The sequence below is a fragment of the Teleopsis dalmanni genome, chromosome 2 (assembly GCF_002237135.1).
Source record: "Teleopsis dalmanni isolate 2A chromosome 2, ASM223713v2, whole genome shotgun sequence".
Classification (NCBI taxonomy): domain Eukaryota; kingdom Metazoa; phylum Arthropoda; class Insecta; order Diptera; family Diopsidae; genus Teleopsis; species Teleopsis dalmanni.
Window position 1 is genome coordinate 46,027,632 of NC_051847.1, and position 23,303 is coordinate 46,050,934.

At 28.9% G+C, this 23,303-nt stretch overlaps 2 protein-coding genes across 2 annotated transcripts; both read left to right on the forward strand.

The window, feature by feature from the left end:
- Nucleotides 1-425: 425 nt before the first annotated feature.
- Nucleotides 426-2,387, forward strand: LOC119684321 (probable enoyl-CoA hydratase, mitochondrial). Its single transcript, XM_038098339.1, has 4 exons — nt 426-501; nt 599-710; nt 1,280-1,998; nt 2,092-2,387. The coding sequence occupies exons 2-4, from the start codon at nt 614-616 to the stop codon at nt 2,155-2,157; spliced, it is 882 nt and encodes a 293-aa protein (XP_037954267.1). The 5' UTR covers nt 426-501; nt 599-613; the 3' UTR covers nt 2,158-2,387.
- A 3,260-nt stretch (nt 2,388-5,647) lies between these two features.
- Nucleotides 5,648-22,842, forward strand: LOC119682934 (synaptogyrin). The gene is made up of 5 exons (XM_038096510.1): nt 5,648-5,969; nt 20,070-20,301; nt 20,427-20,566; nt 20,647-20,818; nt 22,622-22,842. Exons 1-5 carry the CDS (start codon nt 5,841-5,843, stop codon nt 22,663-22,665), a joined length of 717 nt encoding a protein of 238 aa, XP_037952438.1. The 5' UTR covers nt 5,648-5,840; the 3' UTR covers nt 22,666-22,842.
- Nucleotides 22,843-23,303: the final 461 nt, after the last annotated feature.

Sequence of the window (23,303 nt, forward strand, 5' to 3'; positions counted from 1 at the left end):
TGAAATGTTTAATTTGTGGACATTAAAACAGTATATTAATCTTATTTTTTTTATAAAACAAATCAAAAAACAATTTTTTAATGAAGAAAAAATTTAAATGTGTTTACTTTGTGGATATTAATAGAGAATTATGATTAGTAATTATTTTATTTCATTTTATGTTTTATAAAAATAATCAAAAAACAACTTTTTAGCGAATATTTAATTTGTGGATATTAATATAGAAATCTGTGCTTAAAGATTGTTTGCTGCCTCCAGTCGAATTGACTTGGTGTAGCGCAATTATTTTCTGCGGCGAATTAAAAAAATTGTTTTTATTATTCTTGAACTTGTGTTGCCGGTATTTTGCGCAGCATTTACTATCAATTGAGAAAATTTTATAATAAATGGATTTCTACATGTTGCCACTACCAGTTCTCTCTCATATGGGGAGTATTTTTTACCACTCTGATCTAGCTTCTTCACTTTCGTTTGCTCCATTGTTTCTTTGGTGTTCATATCGTAAGTGTTAATTTGTGTAGCAGACAATTGAATAATCAATTTATAATATATAATATATATTGTAATAAAATTTTTAACTTAATTAATTTTCTAATAGTAAAAATTAAAAACCATGGCTAATATTGCAAAGACACTTGCTGGACGTGTACACAACGTGATCCAAGTTGCAGCTAAGAATCCACAATTGGCTCCACGTTTTTATTCTGCTGGTAAGTGAATTCGTCTTCCTGAATATTTTCAAGCAAAAGTGGACTTTGATTTACTAAACTAATTTCAAGCAGTTGTTGTTGTAAATTAACGAAATGCAGTCCACCGGTGCATTTACGTGGGTGTGTCATTTTCATTATAATTAATTTTATAAAAACATATGTGCAGATATTATTCCAAACAACAACAAAAACAAAAAGTATAATTCTAATTACGTAACTATAGTTTTTGCTTATCATGTTTGCTTTTTGCTTGCGGGGCAGTTTTTTGTTCTTTGAAATGTTGGTTAAAAAAAAACATAAAAAATAGTATATGGTAATTATAATACATTTTAATTATTATTAAAAAAAAAATTCCTTAAAAATAGTTGGTTTCGCTGCACAATAAAAATCCTGTGATTAGTTTTTTACGGTCCACAAAAAAAATCTTACGATATTGAAGGTCAATTATGTCAACAGGTTTTTTAGATTTCGATTATCTGCAAAATTCTTTTCGGTATTCTCTAAAATTAATTTTAATTTGATAATTTACGTTAATAATAACTCAAGTATTTTTTTTGTTAAAATTTTAGCTGCCAATTTGGAATTCATTAAGACTGAAGTAACCGGTGAGAAGAAAAATGTTGCAGTCATCACTTTGAACCGTCCAAAAGCATTGAATGCACTTTGCAATGGTCTCATGAAGGAGCTGAGCACCGCTTTGGATTCTTTTGAAAAGGACAAGGGCATTGCTGCCATCGTCATCACTGGCAGTGAGAAGGCTTTCGCAGCTGGTGCTGATATCAAAGAAATGCAACCGAATACATATTCACAATGTATCATGGGTAATTTCTTGAATGATTGGACACGTGTCGCACGTTGCCAAAAACCAATCATTGCTGCCGTTAATGGTTATGCACTTGGTGGTGGCTGTGAATTGGCTATGATGTGCGATATTATTTACGCTGGTGACAAAGCTAAGTTTGCACAACCTGAAATTGCTTTGGGTACAATTCCCGGTGCTGGTGGCACCCAACGCTTGACCCGTGTTGTAGGCAAATCAAAGGCTATGGAAATTTGTCTCACTGGCAATATGATCAACGCTGAAGAAGCAGAAAAAATGGGTCTTGTCAGCAAGGTTATACCAGCTGATAAACTTGTAGGTGAAGCTGTTAAATTGGGCGAAAAGATCGGTTCTCATTCTGGTCTGATCGTGCAACTATGCAAGGAAGCTGTCAACACTGCTTACGAAACAACCTTACAAGAAGGTCTTAAATTCGAAAGACGAACCTTCCATGCCACTTTCTCAACTGTAAGTTATTGTTCATATTATTATATAATAAAAATATATATATATTATATTTAATAAAAAATATTAATTTATTCTAAATTTTTACACATATAGGAGGATCGTAAGGAGGGTATGACTGCTTTTGTCGAGAAGCGCCCAGCTAAATTCAGCAACTTGTAAACATTTTACTGTTTAAAAGGGCTTATATAATGAAAAAGAATTATATACCAGCATTGCATTTACCTATTAAATAATGATAATTTTTATTTCCTAATGAAAATGCTAGTTTAAGAAACAAGAAATGTAGAACGCATTTATAAAAATACTTTTCAATTAAAATATATAGAGTACATTTGCCAGCTAATAGCTATTACGTAAATAAAATATTGCATATATATATCAATAAAATCAGAACGAAATGTTTTATATTATATGGATAGTTATATAAGGTTCAAGAATTCAATTTAATTAAAATGATATGACGTGGCTTTAACTGTCCGTGGGTTAAATATCATATAAATATATTTATATGAACAGGAGAAGGCAAAATATCGACATTGTTTGAAGCCAGATAAAACCTCTTAATTACTTTCTTTGTGACTGTCCAGTTTTGTGAGGAGCAGATTAGTCAGCTGATAGTTCTTATCTCTGCTTGACATTAGAATATGATGCGTGATATTTTGACGTTTATTCAAAAGACTGCATCTCTCCTGCTTGTTGTTGTTGTTCTAGTCCGTGGGAATCTGAAAAGCATATAATATGAAGGAATTACGCAACGAATACATGGGTTAGAATGTGGATGGGTAATGATGGAATCAGGAGGGGAGGAATTTTAGGGATTGTTGGGACTTAAACTAACCAAGATTAAGACGGTAAAACCTGGCCACTTCAATAGGGTGGGTTTAAACTGCATTTGGATTAAGGTTTGTGTAAGTGGTTTGGCATGAAAACAGAGCGGTAATGTTATGTGGGTGGAGCTGCTTTTTTTATTAGAGTAAGCTTATAAATCGAAGCTTATAGGAATTTCAATCAGTTATTATAATTTTTTAATAGTCATTGTTTTTTCTTTAATATTTTAAACTATTTTAAACTAAATTTTAATTCTTCGGTACTTATTAACTACCTATCCACTTTTAACGGAATTAGGCAACATCTGTCCAAAGGACATAATGGCATTTTTAACTGCTACTCGTCTATGGAACTAAAGTGGATTTGTCACAATAATCCTCAAAGGCTGCAGTGACGTGGTAACAATTTCTCAACCCGTTTAGAATCTCATCTAATCTAATCTAACTTTTAATGCTAATTAATTAGCCTGAGATTTCTAATATAGCATATTAATAATATATTTTTTATAATACAATTTATAATGAAATATAATTTATTTATATTGTATTTTTAGCAAATAAAAGCTGCTAGATTAGTCTTTACATTTGTTTTTTTATTTTATATAGATGTCTATATAAATATCGACGGCATTTAGAAGTTTGTTTTACTTTTTCTTCAGGGCGGAGTATTATTACAACTGCTCTTGGAAACACATAAAACGATTATTTATACTGAAATCTGTTTACAAATCAAGTTTTAAATAATAAACAATAAATTATATACTTTACAGTATGTAAACAAAATACTATAATGATTATATTATATAATGATAATGATATTATAATGATTAACCTTGTTAAGGTTGCAGTCGTACTAGGTAGCTGTGCTCTTTTCTGAGTTAGGGTAACCGAATCATAACAAAATTTATAAGATTTTATTTTCATAGCACATTATTTTCACCAGTTAAATATATTAAAAAAAAACTGAACTTACAACTACTGTAAATATTTATATTATATTTTGTAATACAGTCAACTCGAATTTTCCATAACTCGAATTTTCCATAACTCAAACTAAAACTAGTACAACAGGGTTTTAGGGGACAAATTACATATAATTCTGCTTCCATAACTCGAACTTCTATAGCTCGAATTACTCTATAAATCGATCAAAAATATTGTGACGTGCCAATTGGAATGTGGGAAAGTGTATTCTATAAGTCGAGTTTTTGTTTTAAATATGAATCCATTTTGGTGTTAAGGGAACCCCCTTTTTCCAAATCAAATATTTAATTTTTTTTTTTATATTGCTTCTTTGTGCAAATGTCAGTCGCTAGCAGCGTGGTTTAAAGTAAATAAATTAACTTCTCTTAATGCTTCTCTTAACGATTATATTTAGCTTGACAATGAAATTTGTCAAGCTCAAATTGACAAATTTCAAATTTGACAATTTCCCACATGACGATATTATTGAGCATTCTAGCTCTGAATTAGTAGATCTGATTCTAAGTGCAACGGAAAGCGATGATGAGAGTTCGGTGAATGAAATTGTTTATCAGTATTCCAAGAATAAAGTTGAATACTCAATTAAAATTCAGAGTTTTCATTATAAGACTTGGAAAAAATTGAAATCTCTTTTGACTGAAAATAAGAAAAAAAAAATTAAAATCCCAAACCATAATTTCTGAATATTTCAATTTACCATAACTTCCATGTTAAATATCTTAAAATGTGATTTTAATTTTTTTCAAAAAAAAAAAAAAAAATAAAAAAATTCTCTAATTTGAAGTTTCCATAAATCCAACCTTTTCTTTGCAAAATGGTACTTCGAGTTATGAAAGTTTGACTGTATATTTATTGTAAAATTTTTTAATTTTTTTTATAAAACGCCTTAACCAATAAAACATATATTTATATACATATTTAATATTAAATATATAAAATAAAAATATTTTGTCAGATTTTTTTGTTCCACTGTATGTTTTAGTAATTAAGCAATGCTTTTTTTTTCGAACATTGATTTTTTAAGCCGAAAAAGCTCAGGCTCTCGTCAATGCTTTCTATATTTACATTACAATAAAAACACATCAAACACATATTCGCGTACGTTGTAAGAACCCTTCGGACCCCCTTCGAAAGTAACGTTTCCTGCGCTCACAATCGACGACATTGATGAAAAACGACGACAATATAAAAACCTAATGCACAAAAAGAATGGCAAAACGTGAAAAGGAAAACAAATAAATAATAACAGACAAATTCGAAAGCTTCGTGAAGACCAAGAGTTTCAGTTTAGAATTGTAACGCAACGCAGGCCGACGACTTGTTCCGCGCAAACACAGCAACGCAGTATACATACACACATACATTTTGGGAATTTGTGGTGTGTGCAAAGTCCTGTGAAAAGTTAAATTTTTGGCAAAACACTGTAGTTACGTGAAAAAATAAATTAAATAATATAAATTCTAATCAATTTAAAATTATTAAAAAAATCAAAATTTTTAAATAAATTTATATCATTTATATAGTGAAATTATAAAAATCAAAAAAACAGCAGTGCAAATAAAATTTGTAAAATTCTATTGAATTTTTGTGTACATATGTGTATGTATGTATGTGTGAAGTTGTCGAAATTTTGTAATAGTAATTAAAGTGTCCCTCTGAACCACCCACAACATTTTTCACTTATTAAGTTAATTTCGATTTTTCACTTTGAATTCATTTTATTATTTAACAAATATTGCTTTAAATATTTTTGAATTTCACGACGTTGACAAAATAAAAAACGAAAAAATTATTATTATTTATTGTTCTATAAATTTGTTTGTGTGTAAATACATAAACATACGTAAAACATCAAACAAAAAAAAATACTAAAGAAATTCGACGCAAATTCAATTTTGCATACTTAAGTGTTAAGTAATAAGCAAAGCAAAGCACAGCACAGCAGAGCACAACACATCGCAGCAGAGCAGAGCAGCGCAGAGCAGAGCACAGCACACAGCAGCAGAACAGCAGAGCAAACAGCTTGTAAAAATGGATATTTTAAATCAAATCCTAAATATGAACGCTGGTGGCGCCTACGGAGGTGGCAAGGCTGGCGGAGTCTTTGATCCATTAACATTTGCCATGAAACCACAAGTTGTGATACGTGCTTTCTGTTGGGTGAGTGCGAGATTCTTACGCTTACGCTATCCTTTGTGTTTCTTGCTATGACATTTCTTTTCTGTTTTATGTTTGGCTTTCAGAGTTGTACCCAATATACTATATTATTATATATATAATACAATACATCATTATATCTACGAGTATTATTACTATTTTAAAATTTTATTAAGAATATATACAATGGTTATATAATTCCTTTCTTATTTGAACTTAAAATTTGAGTATTTGTGAGGATAATACCAAACTCCTATGTGAACAGTAGTATATACAAGGAGGGGTTTTGGGGTTCCTTAATTTAAAAAAATTACAAAAAAAAATGTATTTATAGAATACATAATGAATATTTTTCAAATAAAAACATTTATAATTAGTTAAGCTTAGGTTATACTGGCGATCCCAAGAAATCCATTAGCCCCAGTGGGCTATATATATGTTATAGGATAATACAATGGTACCGTATAATTAAAAACTCAAGGGCTATAACAACAATGAACCTTTGGCAAAGCTTATAAAGTTATTTAGAGGGAGGTCTTACAGCTCAACAAGACACTCGAAAAAGAAAGCCCCTAAAGTGATAAAGCGGGACCGCCCATGTTGACCAGCACATGTAAAGCAGATGGGTGGCACTAACATAAAGATTTCTATGAAAAGATAAATTGTAGTTATTTGTAGACACGTAACAAAAAGAGTATAAGGGAATTGTAACCCTTAATTATTAATTGTAATTGTTAAAGTAACCCTTTTTCCTACCAACGTCCTTTCAGATTGAATAATGACCTATTCTACCAGTCACAATGATAGTAAAAAATGGATAAGGGAATTAAAGGGTTAAAGTAACCCTTTCTCCTAACAATGTCCTCTCAGATTGAACGACGATGAGCAATTTTTCCAGTCACACTGGCTAACATTAAATATATATATATAGCTATATATAAATAATGAGTTGACGGACTTATTGTGATTACTCTAATTTAGCTACAGTTAGAAATAACTGTGGATTCGTTTATAGAAAAAAAATCTAGCAGATTACTTTCATGAGTATTAGGTTATTAATCTACAATCAACATACGAAGCTAGGTAATCAAGCTTAGAGCCTACTTATACGTTTATATCATCTGTTTCTTAGTTACGGATCAAATATCAAACTTACATTACACTAGAATCAGTGATGGAAAAATTCTTCAGAAATTATACATGTTTAAGTTCTATAAGCCCTTTATGAAGTAAATATATAGCTAAAAGTCTCCTTACGTGACTATATTATCTGTTTCTTGATTATGAATCCAATAACACATTTACATCACAATAGTATTTTCGATTAAAAAATTCTTCTAGGATTGTACGTCTTAAAATTCCCAACGAAGTGAATATGTAGCTAAAAGTCGTTTAACACGTCTATATCATCTGTTTCTTGAATACGGGTTCAATATCAAACTAGCATTACAGTAGAACTTTGAATGGAAAAATTTTTTTTAAAATTCTACATCGAAGATTATGTGACTACTCGTTACAGATTATATATGTTGTGCTAGTAAGTGTAAATATTGTTATATGACATCACAATTAAACCTTTGTTTAACCGTTTTTTTATAAAATCTTTTTTAATGTTGTACAAGGGACGTTCCGTATAATTAGGACGATTTTCAAGGAACAGAAACAGAGTTATTCCATCTAAACCGACAATATATTTATATTATCACTACAACTATTAATATTAAGTTTTCTTTGAATGCTAATGGAATAAGTTAATACAAATTTAGAGTTAAATAAAAATAACTGGAAAAAAGACAGATATTGGTCGACAAGCCTTATTAGTTCTTAAACTTTTAGATCATGCATTACAATATTCAGTATCTGTTTTAGTTTTTCTTTAAATACGCATACTTTACTGGAAAGAAAATATTAATCCTTCAATTTATATGTTTAGTCACTTCGACCATCTTTCTCTCGATACCTTTACAAATAAGTTCAGTTAGTTCAGATTAAAACAATAGAGGTAATAAGCTGATTAAGTAATGGATTAGGTCTTTTGGTAGACATATTATAGTCTTTGTAGCCATATTTTGGTTGCACATATTATGTACGAGGTAATAATATATACGACAAAAATAGCAATTTCAATTAGCTCAGCTCACATTATACGAGTAATTAAGTCCTTAATACATATTACTTCTCTTTCACTCATTATGATACCGTATAATCATACCTCCATTGTTTGCAGTTTGAGAAACACTGTTCCAATACCTTCTTAAAGATGATCTTTGATAGCTCTCTATGCGATTGAATAATGCTGTTTTTTGAATGTCTTAAGTATGGAAAATAAAAAAAGTCGCAGAGTATCATGTCTGTAGACTAAGGTGCTTGCAGTATTATACTGACGTCATCACAAACTGATGGAAATTTCAAACCATAACCGCCAGTTCGTTTCATAATGCAAAATATATGGCATGTGTCTCTGGGTTGTATAAAGTTGCTCATGAAATGTAGAGATAGATATTGAAGAAAATTGATGCAAAATCTATGGGAGGTGTCTCTAAAGTTAAAGTCATTTTTTTCGAATTGTTTCATACAGCTTCAGTACAACTTGGAGTTAGTACACGTTTAAGAAATTAAGAGATGGATATTTAAGAAAATGATTATTTTTTTTTGTGTTTCAGAATTTTCTAATAATACCTTTATATTATTTAAGTTTTAAGCTTTTCGAGCCCTCTTTTCTCTCCTTTTTAGTTTAGAATAGGTTATACTAGCAATCTTAAGGATCTATATTGGGCCATTGCATAAGCCTATAAGACTTCAAATGTTTAAAAACCATCTCAAACCTTTGGTAAACTTGAATTGCTCTTTAAAGAGAGTTCATAAAGTTGGCCCAGATTTTCAAAAAAGAGAGTCCCTAGCATAATTAATGAAAGTCGCGCATGCCCTAGACAACAACAATGCAGATATGAAGCACTTTATTATCCAATTTATTAGTGACTGCTTTAGTGTCACAATGGATTTGTAGTGCTGTTATTGCACCTGATAATTCGTGACGTCAATTTCTTCCTACAATTATTTAATATATCATTTAATTTAATTTTCTCATTTTTAATTTAAATTTTTTTTCAAGTATTTTTTACCATAAACACAATTTGATGATTAGTGTTTCTATTCGAAATTTTATAAATTGAAATAGTTAAAAAAATTATAGTTCAGTTTCAAGTTTCACAGCAGTATGAGTTATCCTAAACATTAGATCAGATTTCTTAAAAAAATAAACAATATATTTTATTACCATTTCTCATTAATGGAGCATAAGTTGACTATTTAATGACGTTATTTTAAGTATAATAAATATAATTTTAATAATTTTTTTATTGCTAAAATTAATCAAGTATGCAATCAAATAAATTTATATAAAATGAAATTAATTATATCGTAGTCGCTTTTATTGTTTTGAAACTGCCAAATGGCTTTAATTAAATGCTGTTGTGTCAACGTATAGAGTATAAAATTTTGTGGGAAAATTTATTTGATATAAAAATAATTTAGAGGACAATTAGTAGTATTGCGTTGTCCTTTACGTCTTTCTACTATTTAATCAATATCACTTTTATTATTTCTATTTCTATAATCCGAATGTCATACGCCTAAAAACTTGCTATTATTTTTACTTGCTTTGTTCCGATAAATTTTTGCGCTGCTCAGCAAGGTCACAAGTATTTTTTATTGTGGTTTATTGTGCAAAGGGTGAAGGAAGATATTATAAAAAAGTACAGAAATAATTATTTTTTTCATGAAATTCGTCTTTATTGATTTAATTGGAAATAAATATATTAAGAAAAAAATTTTATTTTAAATAATTACTTTTAAAATAGATACATAATCTCTTTATTAAACAAAAAAAGTAAAATAAATAGAAAGGGATATTACCAGCTTTGAAGTCCTGGAGTTCAGTTTAAATAATATTTAGTTTAATGACTCTTTTTAAATAAGAAAAAAGTTAGATGGCTTATTGATACAATATATAACCATACAGCGTAAGTAAAGCTGAGCTAGATAACCCAACAAGAATCCATAGTAACACAATGTAACATTTGATTAACCTGGGTATATCTCCGGCATCATGAACACAACTGTTAACGAATGCTGTAAAGAAAAGTTTTGTTCCAGATGGAAAGAACATCTGTATACACGTTGGGCTGTATTGAATGTGAAAGAAACAAGTCATCACACAGTAATACAAGACACAGATAAGCTATCCATACAGAGTTCTTTGGGAACACATAATTAATATATGAAAAACCTGATTATACTGCAAGTATCACGCTAACTGTTGTCATATCTGTGTATAGAAAATTTAATCCAAGTTGGAAAGAATCAGCAGTAAACACAAATTGGACTCTCTTAAATAGGAAAGAAACTAACAATCTCATTGATATCATTATATAGTGTTTGCTAACAAATCACTATGAATTAGCTGAATTAATTTTCTCTTAAATGTCACTTGCTGTAGCTTTAAGGAAGATAAATTAAGTGCTTTACGCCTGTTTTATTATGGTTCAGAATGGTGAGATGTAAAGAAGGGAATATGCGTTGCTTATTAAACAGGTCTTCGTCAGTTACAAGCTCTTCCCTTAAAATCGTCTTTAGCTTCACTAAATATTTTAAATGATTTTAAATCTTTAACGTTCATGTAAAGATCATGTTTTATATAGCAATATAATGTGTGAACCGGTTAAATTAGATACCTTGGATATAGCATAAATCTAGCCTTATTAAATCTTATTACATGTTAAATATATTAATATATTATATATAAATAAAAAAAGTAAATATATTAACATAAACGCTCAACTTCGTTGAGCTTTCGTTTAAATGTTTCGTTATAATATGTTTACACTTAGACTTATTAAACCTGTTTATGTTACCATATTTTTATATAAATTTCGTATGAATTTTGTATGAATAATGATGCAAATTGCTGCATATACATATTGTCAAGTAAAAAAGTGTAATTTAAAATACAAGTAAAATTGATTGCGATTACAAGGATACCCTCTATTCCTGAACTATGAATATAGATCTAATGAAAATGTTGTGAACCTTTTTATCCAACTATAAGCAACTAAATAAAACTTTCCTCTAAAGTTTTATATTTTTTAAAATTCAAATCAAATTCCTAGCATTAAATTAAAATAAAAAATCCTTTTGATCATGATGGCGTCAAATGATTCACAAAACAGAACTTATTCACATTTGACTGACATGTAATCATCTCTTGCCATAGTCATTTCAAAGGTTGTACTTAAGCAATATGTGTGTCGGATTTTTCTTTGCTTTTGAAACTGAATTTCTCATTTCATTCTGACAATCCTTTGAATTTTCATTATAATGAAATGTTATCTAAACTTTCTCTATAAATTGTGTGAGTGAGTGTGAAGTTGACAAGTTCCTGGAAACCCTTTCCTTTCCGTCAAGTTGCTTCCACTTTTTTATTCGCTTTGCTTATATCAGTTTTTTCATCCTTTTGTTTTTTAATTTGTTTTATATTGGATTATGTAATTCAAGTTTGTCTTTCCTTTTAGCTGGAAAATAATTGGTTTTATCTTAAGGCACTTGTACTGCAATCTTCTCTTTTGTTTTCATAGAAAAGGTAACAAAGTGGCTCTTTATTAATTTACATTCTTTTTGACGGACTACTCGTTCACGGGCATTTTCACGATAATTGACATGCAACTGCAAACTTGGCCTTTCTGAGGTGGGAAAGCTTGCTGCACTTGTATTAATTTTTAAATAGGTCAAATGTTTGTTGTTGCTGGTTCCATGTGCTTGACCTTCCATTTTTCTCACCTGTTTGCATATTGTGTAAGTGCTGAAGTGCTGAAGTAAGGTTTGACTTTCACGGAAGTTCCACTTGGTTGTCACATTTGTTTTGTTTATGAAAGGATTTTCAGTGGCTGCTTGGGAATTGCATGTCATTTACATTATATATTAAAATTTATGTGTGCACTTGGACAACAAAACATACATACAGTCATTTTCTTTGCTTTAGTAAATGTTTGTTATTTACTTCAGGTTATTTTTGTTGAAATCTATTATTTAGAAACACTTTCCAAAGTAATTAACTTGCTTTTAGTATACTTTTCTGCTATACCTTTTTAATTGTCTTTTATGGAATAAAGTATAATTATTTATTTGGATGTACCTATAGTATATTATTACAGCGTAAAGTGAAGAACTAGAGGTTTATAGTTCAACTAAACTTGTTTAATTACAACTAGAATACTAATATATTTATAGTAAATATATGTTTAATGTATTGAAAAAATAAAGAAAGATAAATATTCTCACCTCTGATAATTTATCAACTAAAAATAAGATTGACTAATTTTGTGTGCGACTACTTATGTACTTAATTGTTTAATAAACTCAAAGAGCATATCTCCAGCTCAAAAAGTACTCGGATTTTGTAAATAAAACTCACAAATTTAAATTTTATTTCAAATTTATTTTATCTCTTTCAAAATATGCTCCTTCTGAAGCGATACACATATGCCAACGCTTAACCCAATCTTCCATATACTTTTCGTAGACCCATGAAGGTATAGCTTTTAGTTCCTTCAGCGAATTCTCTTTTACCAATTCAATCAACTTAAAACGCCTACCACGAAGGGGCAATTTGAGTTTCGTGAATAGGAAAAAGTCGCATGGATCCAGATCTGGCGAATATGGTGCCTGAGCGATGACAGTGGTGCCGTGTTTGGTCAAAAAATCGCGTACAACAAGAATTTTCCATAGTAAAAATCGCTAAATGCACTTGAGATAGTCTCACATTAACAGCTGCTATAAACAAACTAATTGACAGATGGCGCTGAAATTTGTACCATATGTCAAGAAAGTATGTACCAAAATAACAAAAAAAAATTTTAAAAAAGGTCTATTACTTAAGGAGTAGTTAACAAACAATAAATTCCGGATACTTTTTTAGCAAAAGGTATACCTATTAGTCGATTACAAAAATATGACTTTGAAAATATTTCAATATTTCATTTTTCATCAGAAATATCAATTATTTCATTCATTGTGTACCAGTCATTTAAAGTTGAAGTGTCAGTGTATTTTTTTCTTTCTCCGTCAAAAGGCGAATGGGAAATAGGATAAAATATAGACAATTGGGACTACCAAATTTTCACAGATTGTTATAAGAACGAATGTGGAGTGGGCGCAGTTAACGTAATTGTTGTACTTATTTCTGATATACACACCTGATGTCCCTATGGATATGGATATAGTCCATATGCGCCTTTCTTTAGATCGTAATAACTATTATTACGATTTATATTTATATATACCTATTACTTATTGTCATTTATACCTGACAGATTGTAATAAAATAAATGGATTTAATAAAAAAAAAAAAAATTTCTGATATGAAAGTTTGAATGTGGAATATGTTTTTCATTCTATTCGGTATGTCAACAAATGGATTGAAGAGTTGAAGAGTCTTCTCGTCCGGTGTGATTGGTCACAAGATCATTACAACCATAACACTGTTTTTAACAGCTTGCAAGATAATATCCTTCATAAATAATTCGATTACTTAGCTTTAGATTCTTCTAAATAATATTCTTCTTAATAGATGTTATTATTGTTAAGTAACTTAACTTTGAAAGTAAAAGTATTGGCAATTGTTATCAATTAAATACCACGCGATAAGAAAACATTGAGATATTCTTTAACAGTAGAAGTCAAAAATTAGTTAGAAAATTAAACATTTTATTTTCTAAAACAAAATTCTGGTTATTTAACAGTGAAACCTTAAAATTGTTGAACTTAAATTGTGGAAAATAATAACTAGAAATCAGTAGAGTCTGAAAGCAAATAACGTCACTCATACGCTCCGATGGTTCAAAAATAAGCGCTTTCTACTAAAAGCAATAAATGTTTTTTAAATTAAATTTTTTTTTAAAAAAACATCGGTTATTTGCAGTTTACATTAATGAAAATTAAATGATTGATTTTATTATAATTTTAATTAATTATGCTTATATTGAGAGAAATTGAAAAAAATTTTGAAGAATCTATTTTACATTATCAAACAAAAGTAGTTGAATGCTTGAGTAAAATATCAATGAAGGAACCAAATGCGCATTTAAATTCTTCATTATTCATTCTTCATTATTCATTCTTCATTATTCATTCTTCATTCTTCATTGTAATTTAATTTCCTTAATGTTTGCTTTTAATTATGTAAGAGATTATGTCTATTTAGAGGCGCCCTGCAAATATTCCATAGTGTGTGGCATTTGTGAATGGCAGTTATTGTTGGCATTTTCGTTAAGATGGAGAAAGCTTTTTCATGTTCATCACGATATTTTAGATATTTTTTCCATAAGTAGGGCAAACAATTCCAAAAGAAATCCATGTGTACTATTGATTTCCATTGTCAACAAATGTGAAGTGAAAAAATGCTTAAAATATATTTCCCTTAAAAGTTTTGGCATTTCTATTTCACGAATTTTCGTTGATAATATTTTAACCCTGAAATAGTTAATATAGATTCATTAAAATATTTGTTTGTAGAAATATCTATATATTTATCGATATAAGATAAAAAGGGCATTGAGAAAAAAGGCCCCTATACTCAATAGAGTGTTTGATTCAAATCCAGAAATAGTTCAAATATATTCATTAAAAAATCTACATATGTATGTATGTATTTATATAAGAGATAAAATATACTAAGGACATTGATTTTAACTCAAAGGGGTATTTAATTACATGTTAACCCTGAAATAGTTAATATAGAATCATTAAAATAATTGTTTGTAAAAATATTTATATATTTGTTATATAAGATAAAAATGGCATTGAGAAAAAAGGGTCCTATACTAATATTCTAATCCCGAAATAGTTCAAATATATTCATTAAAAAATCTACATATGTATGTATGTATTTATATATGAGATAAAGTATACTAAGGACATTGATTTTAACTCAAAGGGGTGTTTAATTACATTTTAACCCTAAAATAGTTTATATAGATGCTTTAAGATATTTATTTGTAGAAATATCTATTTATTTACCAATATAAGATAAAAAAGATATTTAGGAAGAAGCCACTGTACTCAACAGGGTGCTTGAATACATTTTAACTTTAAAATAAATAATATAGAGGAATATCTATATAGTATATATTTATATATTTTATATAAAGTTATATAGTAATAGTATTTTTCTTTATTATATACAAGTTACTTAAATTAACAAATTTAACTTTATACTTTAACGATAAACAAATACACCCAGAGCGATAAACACAAATTTTGTGTACGTGTCGTAACTGTTGTATAATGTCGCTAGTGTGATCACATTCTCTACGCTGGGGCGGCTAAAAATAGGTCCATAGTATGGTCATGTCTCAACTACGGATGCTGGTTAATTGTAATCGGGCAAACATAAGTAAATCGCAGATCCAAGGTAGAACAGCATATACCAGGGGATGAATGGCCATGGAAAGTTGGTTCTTCCTGCAAATGCAAACTCTGAATACCTGTCGATCTTCAGTTTTAATTAGACTTCCCACGATAAATGGGCTATGTCATGGATGACCTTCCAAACCCGACTTAAAGAAAAAAATTGTTTATTATAGATAATTTAACTTACACTTCTAACGAGCTTGTCATCACTTTGACGGTATCACATCCAAGATAGATCTGTCCAAAGAGATAGATTGTCGATTCTACTTAGAAGCAGACGAGACTTCCAGTCACATTTTCTGTGACTGCCCAGCCTTGATCTGGGCTAGAAAGAGGTCACTGGTTCGAGAACTACTCTTCCCTTCTAACATTAGGAGGTTCTCAATGACTGACTTTCTGGCATTCATTCGGAAGGCGGGTATATATATATATATTTATATTTATATATATATATATATATATATATTTATTTGAGATAAATGATATTTAAAACGAAGATTATGTACTGAATAGTTAATTAGTAACATTAATTTAAATTCTATTGTTTTCAATAGAGAGGTTTTTATTAAACAGTAATGAGATTGCAAGAACAACATTATATATAACAATAACATAATTTATATAACAGTATATATTAATTAAAAAATTTGTTTGTAAAGTTATATTTATATATATATTTTATGATTGAAAAGATATCCAAAAGTATACGTTTGTTGCCGAAATTGAATGGATACATTGACACATTCTGTTGCATATTTTACGGGTAAACTGCCCTTGTTGTACTTAAGATCTTAAGATTACAGTTAGCAGTGACTGACAACATAATAGCATATTAAAGGCGTTTTCAGTTAGGGTCAGTTGTAAGACTAAAAATCTGTCATAGTTTGGTCACTAGCTCTGGCTCTATTGTGAGCCAACATCCTAATCATTTCTATTTGTAACTATTTTGTTTTTATAGTAAATATTTGTGAAATTCATAATATAATATTTTAATTTAATTTATTATTTATTTATATAAAAATATTATAAATTTAATTATTTTATAACATCGGTAAAGATAATCCAATATACAACTAAATTTTTTTGGTAGGTGTTGTCCAACTTAATTGCATATTTAAAAATAATATTCTCATTATATTTATATAATGGCTCTATTATTATATATGTAGTAATTAGTATAATTGTTGAAAAAAGCAAAGTATAATTGTTAAGCAAATTAATTTCCATAAAAGGTTAGGAAATTAAATTAAAAGTTACACTGCATTAAGATAATAATATTCAATAAAAAAATAAAATGTAAACAGCGCTATGTAGAATTAGTAACTACTAATTATAATTAATAGTTATCAAGATATAAGAAATTAAAAGACTAAGGAATTTTATCATTTTTTATAATATATAAAAATTTAAATCTATTTTTATATGAAATCAAAAATTCTTACATTATAATCATTCATAAAAATCATGATTAGGTGAAGAACTTATGACATATTAAACTTTTTTATTAATAATACTTTATAAAAAATTATATACTTAAGTACTTAAATTTAGATTAATGAAAAAATTGTAAGTCGAAATTAAAGAATAGAAACCTTTTATGACAAAAATTCCTAACACATTGATTAATTTTTAATCAATGATAGAAGTTAGTATTACCTTTAAGTTATTTACTCAGTGCTATTGAAAACCCATTATCATTATGAAAAAAAGTTTTGCGTACTATCAAAATCGTATGATATTTGGACGATTAAAAAAGAAATTTTTGAATTTGAAGTAAGTGTTCTTCAGAATGTTGGTGCCCAGCTTTTTTGATGGTTCTTATGTCCACAAAACGTTTTCTTTTCAGCGACTAATGCATTTTTGTGGAAAAGGTAAAAGTCACACGGTGCCAAATCAGATGAATACAGAAAGCGGTTGACAGTCAAAATGAAATTTTCAATCGTAAATGTCTTTCACCTGATAATAAATTTCTGTTGTCAGTCAACTTGTCCGACTATACACACACTTTTCATTTTTGGTCAAAATAAGATTAATTGATACTTTTTGGTGTACTCAACTCAAATTTAAACATTTTGTTTTTCATTTATATCCTAGCGTACATTTCAAGTAGTATTTTTTTATTATTTTGTTTTTTATATCCTTGAACTTTTTGACCTACAGTATATAGATATATTTAATTCATCATTTAGAATAAATTCAATGTACACTCTTGACGGAGCATAGACAGTATCAAACTCTTTTCAATTTAAACGATTTTATGCCAAGTGTTTGTTTTCAGATCAAATATCTCTAAGTGATAGATAGGTGCCCTCTCCTTCATGGGCTCACATTCCTCACTGGCGGATTCCATATCAATGCTATTTTCACTTTATCATTGTGAGGGTTTTTTAAAGTAGGCAACATGCACACTGTACAAATCAAGTTGATAGATGGCTGTTCTCTCCTTGATGAGCTTAACACGTTTCATTCCAATGCTGTTTTTTCGCTATAGCATAATGATACTTTCTAAAATAATGCCCAACGCAATTCCATTATCTTCTTTTTATTACCTCCCCGAAAAAATTGTGCAAAACCAGCTGATAGATGTAGGTAACCTCTCTTTCATGTACTTTGCGGGTTTTATTCTAGCGCTATTTTCAATACATAGGTCTGATGTGGTGTATCCAACTGCATTATCTTCTTTTTATTTCCCTCTCGATAGACATCGTATTCGTCAACGAATATAGATCTGTTTTGGAAACAATGTCTGGTCAAAAAAATCTGTATATATATAGCCACATTGTAATTTAATTTTTAGCGATGTTTACTACTGAATGTCTCGCACATGTCTACATATCATTCTATTATATTTTATATCCATAAATAATACTGAATGTTCTTTTACAAATAATAAATAAATAAAAAATATATATATAGAAGAGTATATCACTTATGAACTCTACCGTGAGATAAACAATCAACATCATTATCTCGATTCCACTAAAACTTAACATATATGTATAAGTCTTACCATGTTTTCTTCATCACATTCATTTTCTCTATTAATTTCATTTATCTTTTTAATATACACCGTTGACGTTTCGAAAATGGAACCCAATTTATTATTTGTTACTGAATGTATCTAGTGGTTTGGTGTAGATGTAACTAATATTTTTAACTATACTATATGTAGCTATATATTGATGATCTGCTCAGTTAATTTAAAATTAGAAGATAAAACTTATTGATGATAAAAGCAAATCATCAGATCATCTTTGCTATATGGTTGTGTTGCTTTTAGTAAATACTTTGCTAAATACTTTACTCTTAAAAAACATCACATAAGGAAGATATTCAAAATATCCTATTTTAGAAACTCTGATATTTATAGTGAACATTTTATTCAAAATGATACCAAGTATATAAAGCTTAGAGCGGGTAAATTATTCAGCAATATAGTTGGTCATCTTTATAGGTCTTTTACGCCTTTTAAAAGATTTTAAGCGATGGAGAGAAAATTTGTTAATAATTATTGTGTCATAAAAGGATTTCATAATAAGGAACACGAGGTAGGAGTAAAGGTGTTAGGTATTATCAAAATTGTTGAACCACAATTTACAAACATAGTGCAGCTTCAGTTGTAGAATCTACGTTTATTAGTCAAAATGGTCTAATGGAAGAAAAATTGAAATTGCTCGATTTTGTAAATGCACACACTAATGCGGAATTGCACTCTCCCAAATCAAATACAATATATATTTCGTCCGGAAGATATGCTAGGCTTCAAACTATACTTTAATGAAAGCAATTCAATAACTTATGTTCAGAATATTATGGAGCTCTTATTACAGTGGAACATCCAAGTGCTCTCAGACACTATAAATAAAAGTGTTTTAAACATTAACTCGCGTTTTATTAATCAAAGAAGAAAAAATGATATAAAGTTTTTATAATATATATATATAAAGAATTTACTTTAATAGAACCTACTGACGCATGCTAATGTGGCTTGAGTATAAATACCAATTGTTAAAAATACTTGCATACTTTTCGGCTTATTCAGTGCTTCATTTTAATAAAGTTTAAGCTCGAACTATCTAGTGTATAATATATGACAGTTTTTGATATATATGATATAAATATTATGAAATATAATTAACTATAAGTTCTTTTTGCTTTTAAACTATAGTAAAATAATTTTCCTTAAAACGACTTCTTCTGTTGTAATATAATAGGGATATTTTGACTGAACTCAGTGATTCAAAAAATTGTTTTATACAATTTATAATGCTTCTTCGTCAGTAATTTTATAAAAATAAATTATACGTAAAAGTTTACAAAGTACCAAATTACTGACTTCAGTTGGAATAATCCTAATATTTATGGTAATGTGAGTCAGTTCTACTATTTTATGAACTACCTACGCTATTGTTGGCATTCTCTGACTAATAAATCCTTATGTTGGCTATATACACATAACTATATATAGCAATATGTACTATTTAATGCAGCACATAGTCAACTATTTCATAATAAATGCTCAGAACTATTAACATAAAACGTTGTTTTAACTTGAATTGCAGTATTTGACTTACGTGAATTTCCTTCTTTGGTGCACATGAAGACATTTAACGTTCTATGTTTAACGTTTCATTGCAGCTTTTCTCAATTGTTGTTTTCGGTTGTATATCATCGGAGGGTTGGCGTGAGGAGAATGGCAAAGACGTATGTCTATTTAATGGTGATGGAATGGCTTGCAAGTATGGCAACACAATTGGATTCTTTGGTTTCTTGGCGTCGATGGCATTCATTGCTGGTGAATTTCTGTTTGAGCGCATGTCATCGGTGAAGAGCAGAAAACGTTATGTGATGGCGGACATGGGCTTTTCAGGTCAGTGCTTAAGTACCTCTTTTATTTAACTTTTGCTCTATAAAATACTATAATACATATGTATATATTTAAAATGCAGCCGATTTAATTGTTTTACATTTCTTTTGTTCTATTTATTTATTCAGCATTCTGGACTTTTATGTATTTCATTGCATTTATTTATTTATGGTCACAATGGAGTTCAGCTCCAATGCCTCCAGGCGGTATTGGTGCTAGCAATATGCAAGCATCAATTGTTTTTTGTTTCTTCTCTATATTCACATGGGTAAGCTGATGTCATTGTCTTATAGAAATTAATTTAAATACAATATTAATCTCACATCTCATATATATATATACATATAGGCTTTATGTGCGTTTCTGGCTTATAAACGTTTTCTCATTGGAGCTGGCGATGAATTTACCTCAGCCTTTGAAACAGATCCAGCAAATGTGGTGCATCAGCAAGCGTACACAAGCTATTCAATGGATAATGATAATGATCAATATAGTGCATCTCCATTCAGTGGACAACAAGGTAAATGTTATTCCATTTTAAATGGAAATAAATATTATATAATAGACATAAAATTTGTATTAATTGCAATTTGTACACTGAAAAGAGACAGTTTTATTAAAAAATAAACAATTTAAACACTTTTATATTAAAACACTTAACTTTTTAGTTCAATACGAACTCAACGCGTTTTGCCAATCGATGCTGGATAAAAATGTTTTACAATTGTTATAGCTTATGTGCTGATTAAGATATAATAGTTGTATAATACTAGGTTGATTGATAACTACCCGACTTCACAACAGGTGGCAGCGCTGGAACAAAATCAATTATATTTTGTATATCCGGCAAGTTTTAAACGACAGCTGTAAAAGTTGCGACTTCATAAAATGTTTGGTTAGCTTTTTGATGCTGCAACCTTGCAGCATCACTAAAAACAATAAATGATTAGAAAATTACATTTGAACGTCATCATACTAGTGTTTTTGATGGAGACCGTCCGGGTCATCCAGAAGAGGTCACAGTCAAACGATGTTGGACGATCCAAAAACTGTATTTGTAAGATAGCAAAGATGACAACCATATCATATGAACGTGTATCGAATATTTAATATGAATATTTGGGTATGAAAAAGCTTTTGGCAAGATGGGTGCCACGTTTGCTCACATATTGACCAAAAACGACAACGATTTCGTCATTCAAAACATTATTTGGAAATGTTTATACACAATCTAGCTCACAGTCAGCATCGAGTAGTGACGATTGATGAAACATGGATACATTACTTCACATTTAAGGGCAAACAAAAAACCATGTTTTCCCATGAGAATGAGTAAAGCCCTGGGGTTTCCTCCTAAACGACCATGAACTTAACAATCAATTGGAAAAGGTTTGGTTTCCATATTTTGGATTCAAGTGGAATAATTTTTATAAACTATTTGGAAAAAACAGTAATATTAGTCTTCTATTATATACTATTGGATCGATTGAATGAGGAAATCAAGAAAAACCGACCACATTTGTCGAAGAAAAATTCTTTTTTGAAGAATAAAGCACTCGCTTACACTTCAATGAAAACCATGGCAAAATTAAATAAATTACGATACGAATTGCTTCCTAACCCAATGTTTTCTGCAGATTTGGGTTCCAGGTGAACCCACCTGTTTCCAAACTTGTTGAGATGGCTCCAGTGATAGAGATTTGCAATTTAATGAAACTAAGGTATTTTTTTGGGGGCTTGATAAATCATATTAATTAAAATGTATCCAAACATTGAAAGATCGTTGAACTCGGTCTTTCGAACGAAAAGAGGACTATATTGCAGCATATATTCTTGCTAGAGCAGAATAAACGCACAAATGCTATATATTTAAGCGAATATTTATTTTATTATATTCCGACAATTTCTTCAGCCGAAAACTAGAAATGTAAATTTTCTAATTTTTCTAATAATAATGCATTTTTATTATAATTATGATTGCCGCCATGCATTAATACTAACGCTATATACTTATATCATTTGCTACTTTGGCCGGGTATTATAGTTATAGTTATAACATTTGGCAATACTTAAAACAGCTGTATGGTCATCCAAAAATTCAATTATTTAAAAATAAATAAAAATATTGTTGTTGCTATTCGCTACTGTTTGAAACACAATTTTAGTTTAAAAATCAAAATAATGAATGAGGTTATTATGAGTTATTATAGTAATAAGTAAGATTATTATAAGATATTATAATAATAACTGACAATCGTCAGAACTGATTTGTTTATAATAATAATTTTAATTAAAATTTTTTTTTTTGGTTTTGCTCTTTCAGGCATGGATCAACAAGGCATGGAATATCAACAACCCACCTATTAGAATACAACATTTCACTAGTTAAAATAAATAAAAATTAATTTCAGGAATGATAATTAATTAAACAAAATGTTTTCAAAAATATTTATATTTACAAAATAGAAAAAAATACATATTTCAAAATAAGATACACCGACAAAATACGTATAAAACTGTACTGTATAAAATATTCAACACAAAAAATGGAACATCTAAAAAATTATTTAATTAAAGAATAAATTTTAATATTTTATATAAAAAAGTGAACAATAAAAATTAAAGAATTTGCATATAACAAGGAATTACACTGGAAATATTTATCCTGACAAATGTATTTACAGCTTCTGCTTTATATGGAAAAATAAATATATCTTATGCATAAGTTTAAACTGTAAGGAAATTTATTATAAAAGTATACATAAATATATGAAAACATATAAGAAATATATAATAAAATAATATTCAATACAATTTTTGAGTAATGTAGTAAAATTTGTTGCAATATTATATTTATATATATATAAAAATTTTTTATTAAAAATAAAAAACTCAAACCAAAACAATAAATCAAACGCCAAAATTAATTAATATTTTCAGTGTACGTAAGCTAGGATTTTTGTACAGTTTGCGCATGATTTGAAAATCGGTGATTAGTTATACTA

Bases quoted from the DNA above. Each gene is read 5' to 3' on its own strand.
- LOC119684321 (XM_038098339.1), top strand. From the start codon at position 614: ATGGCTAATATTGCAAAGACACTTGCTGGACGTGTACACAACGTGATC. The intron at 711-1,279 runs GTAAGTGAATTC...TTAAAATTTTAG, and splicing joins TCCACGTTTTTATTCTGCTG to CTGCCAATTTGGAATTCATT. The intron at 1,999-2,091 runs GTAAGTTATTGT...TTACACATATAG, and splicing joins TCCATGCCACTTTCTCAACT to GAGGATCGTAAGGAGGGTAT.
- LOC119682934 (XM_038096510.1), top strand. From the start codon at position 5,841: ATGGATATTTTAAATCAAATCCTAAATATGAACGCTGGTGGCGCCTAC. The intron at 5,970-20,069 runs GTGAGTGCGAGA...GTTTCATTGCAG, and splicing joins TGATACGTGCTTTCTGTTGG to CTTTTCTCAATTGTTGTTTT. The intron at 20,567-20,646 runs GTAAGCTGATGT...ATATACATATAG, and splicing joins TCTTCTCTATATTCACATGG to GCTTTATGTGCGTTTCTGGC.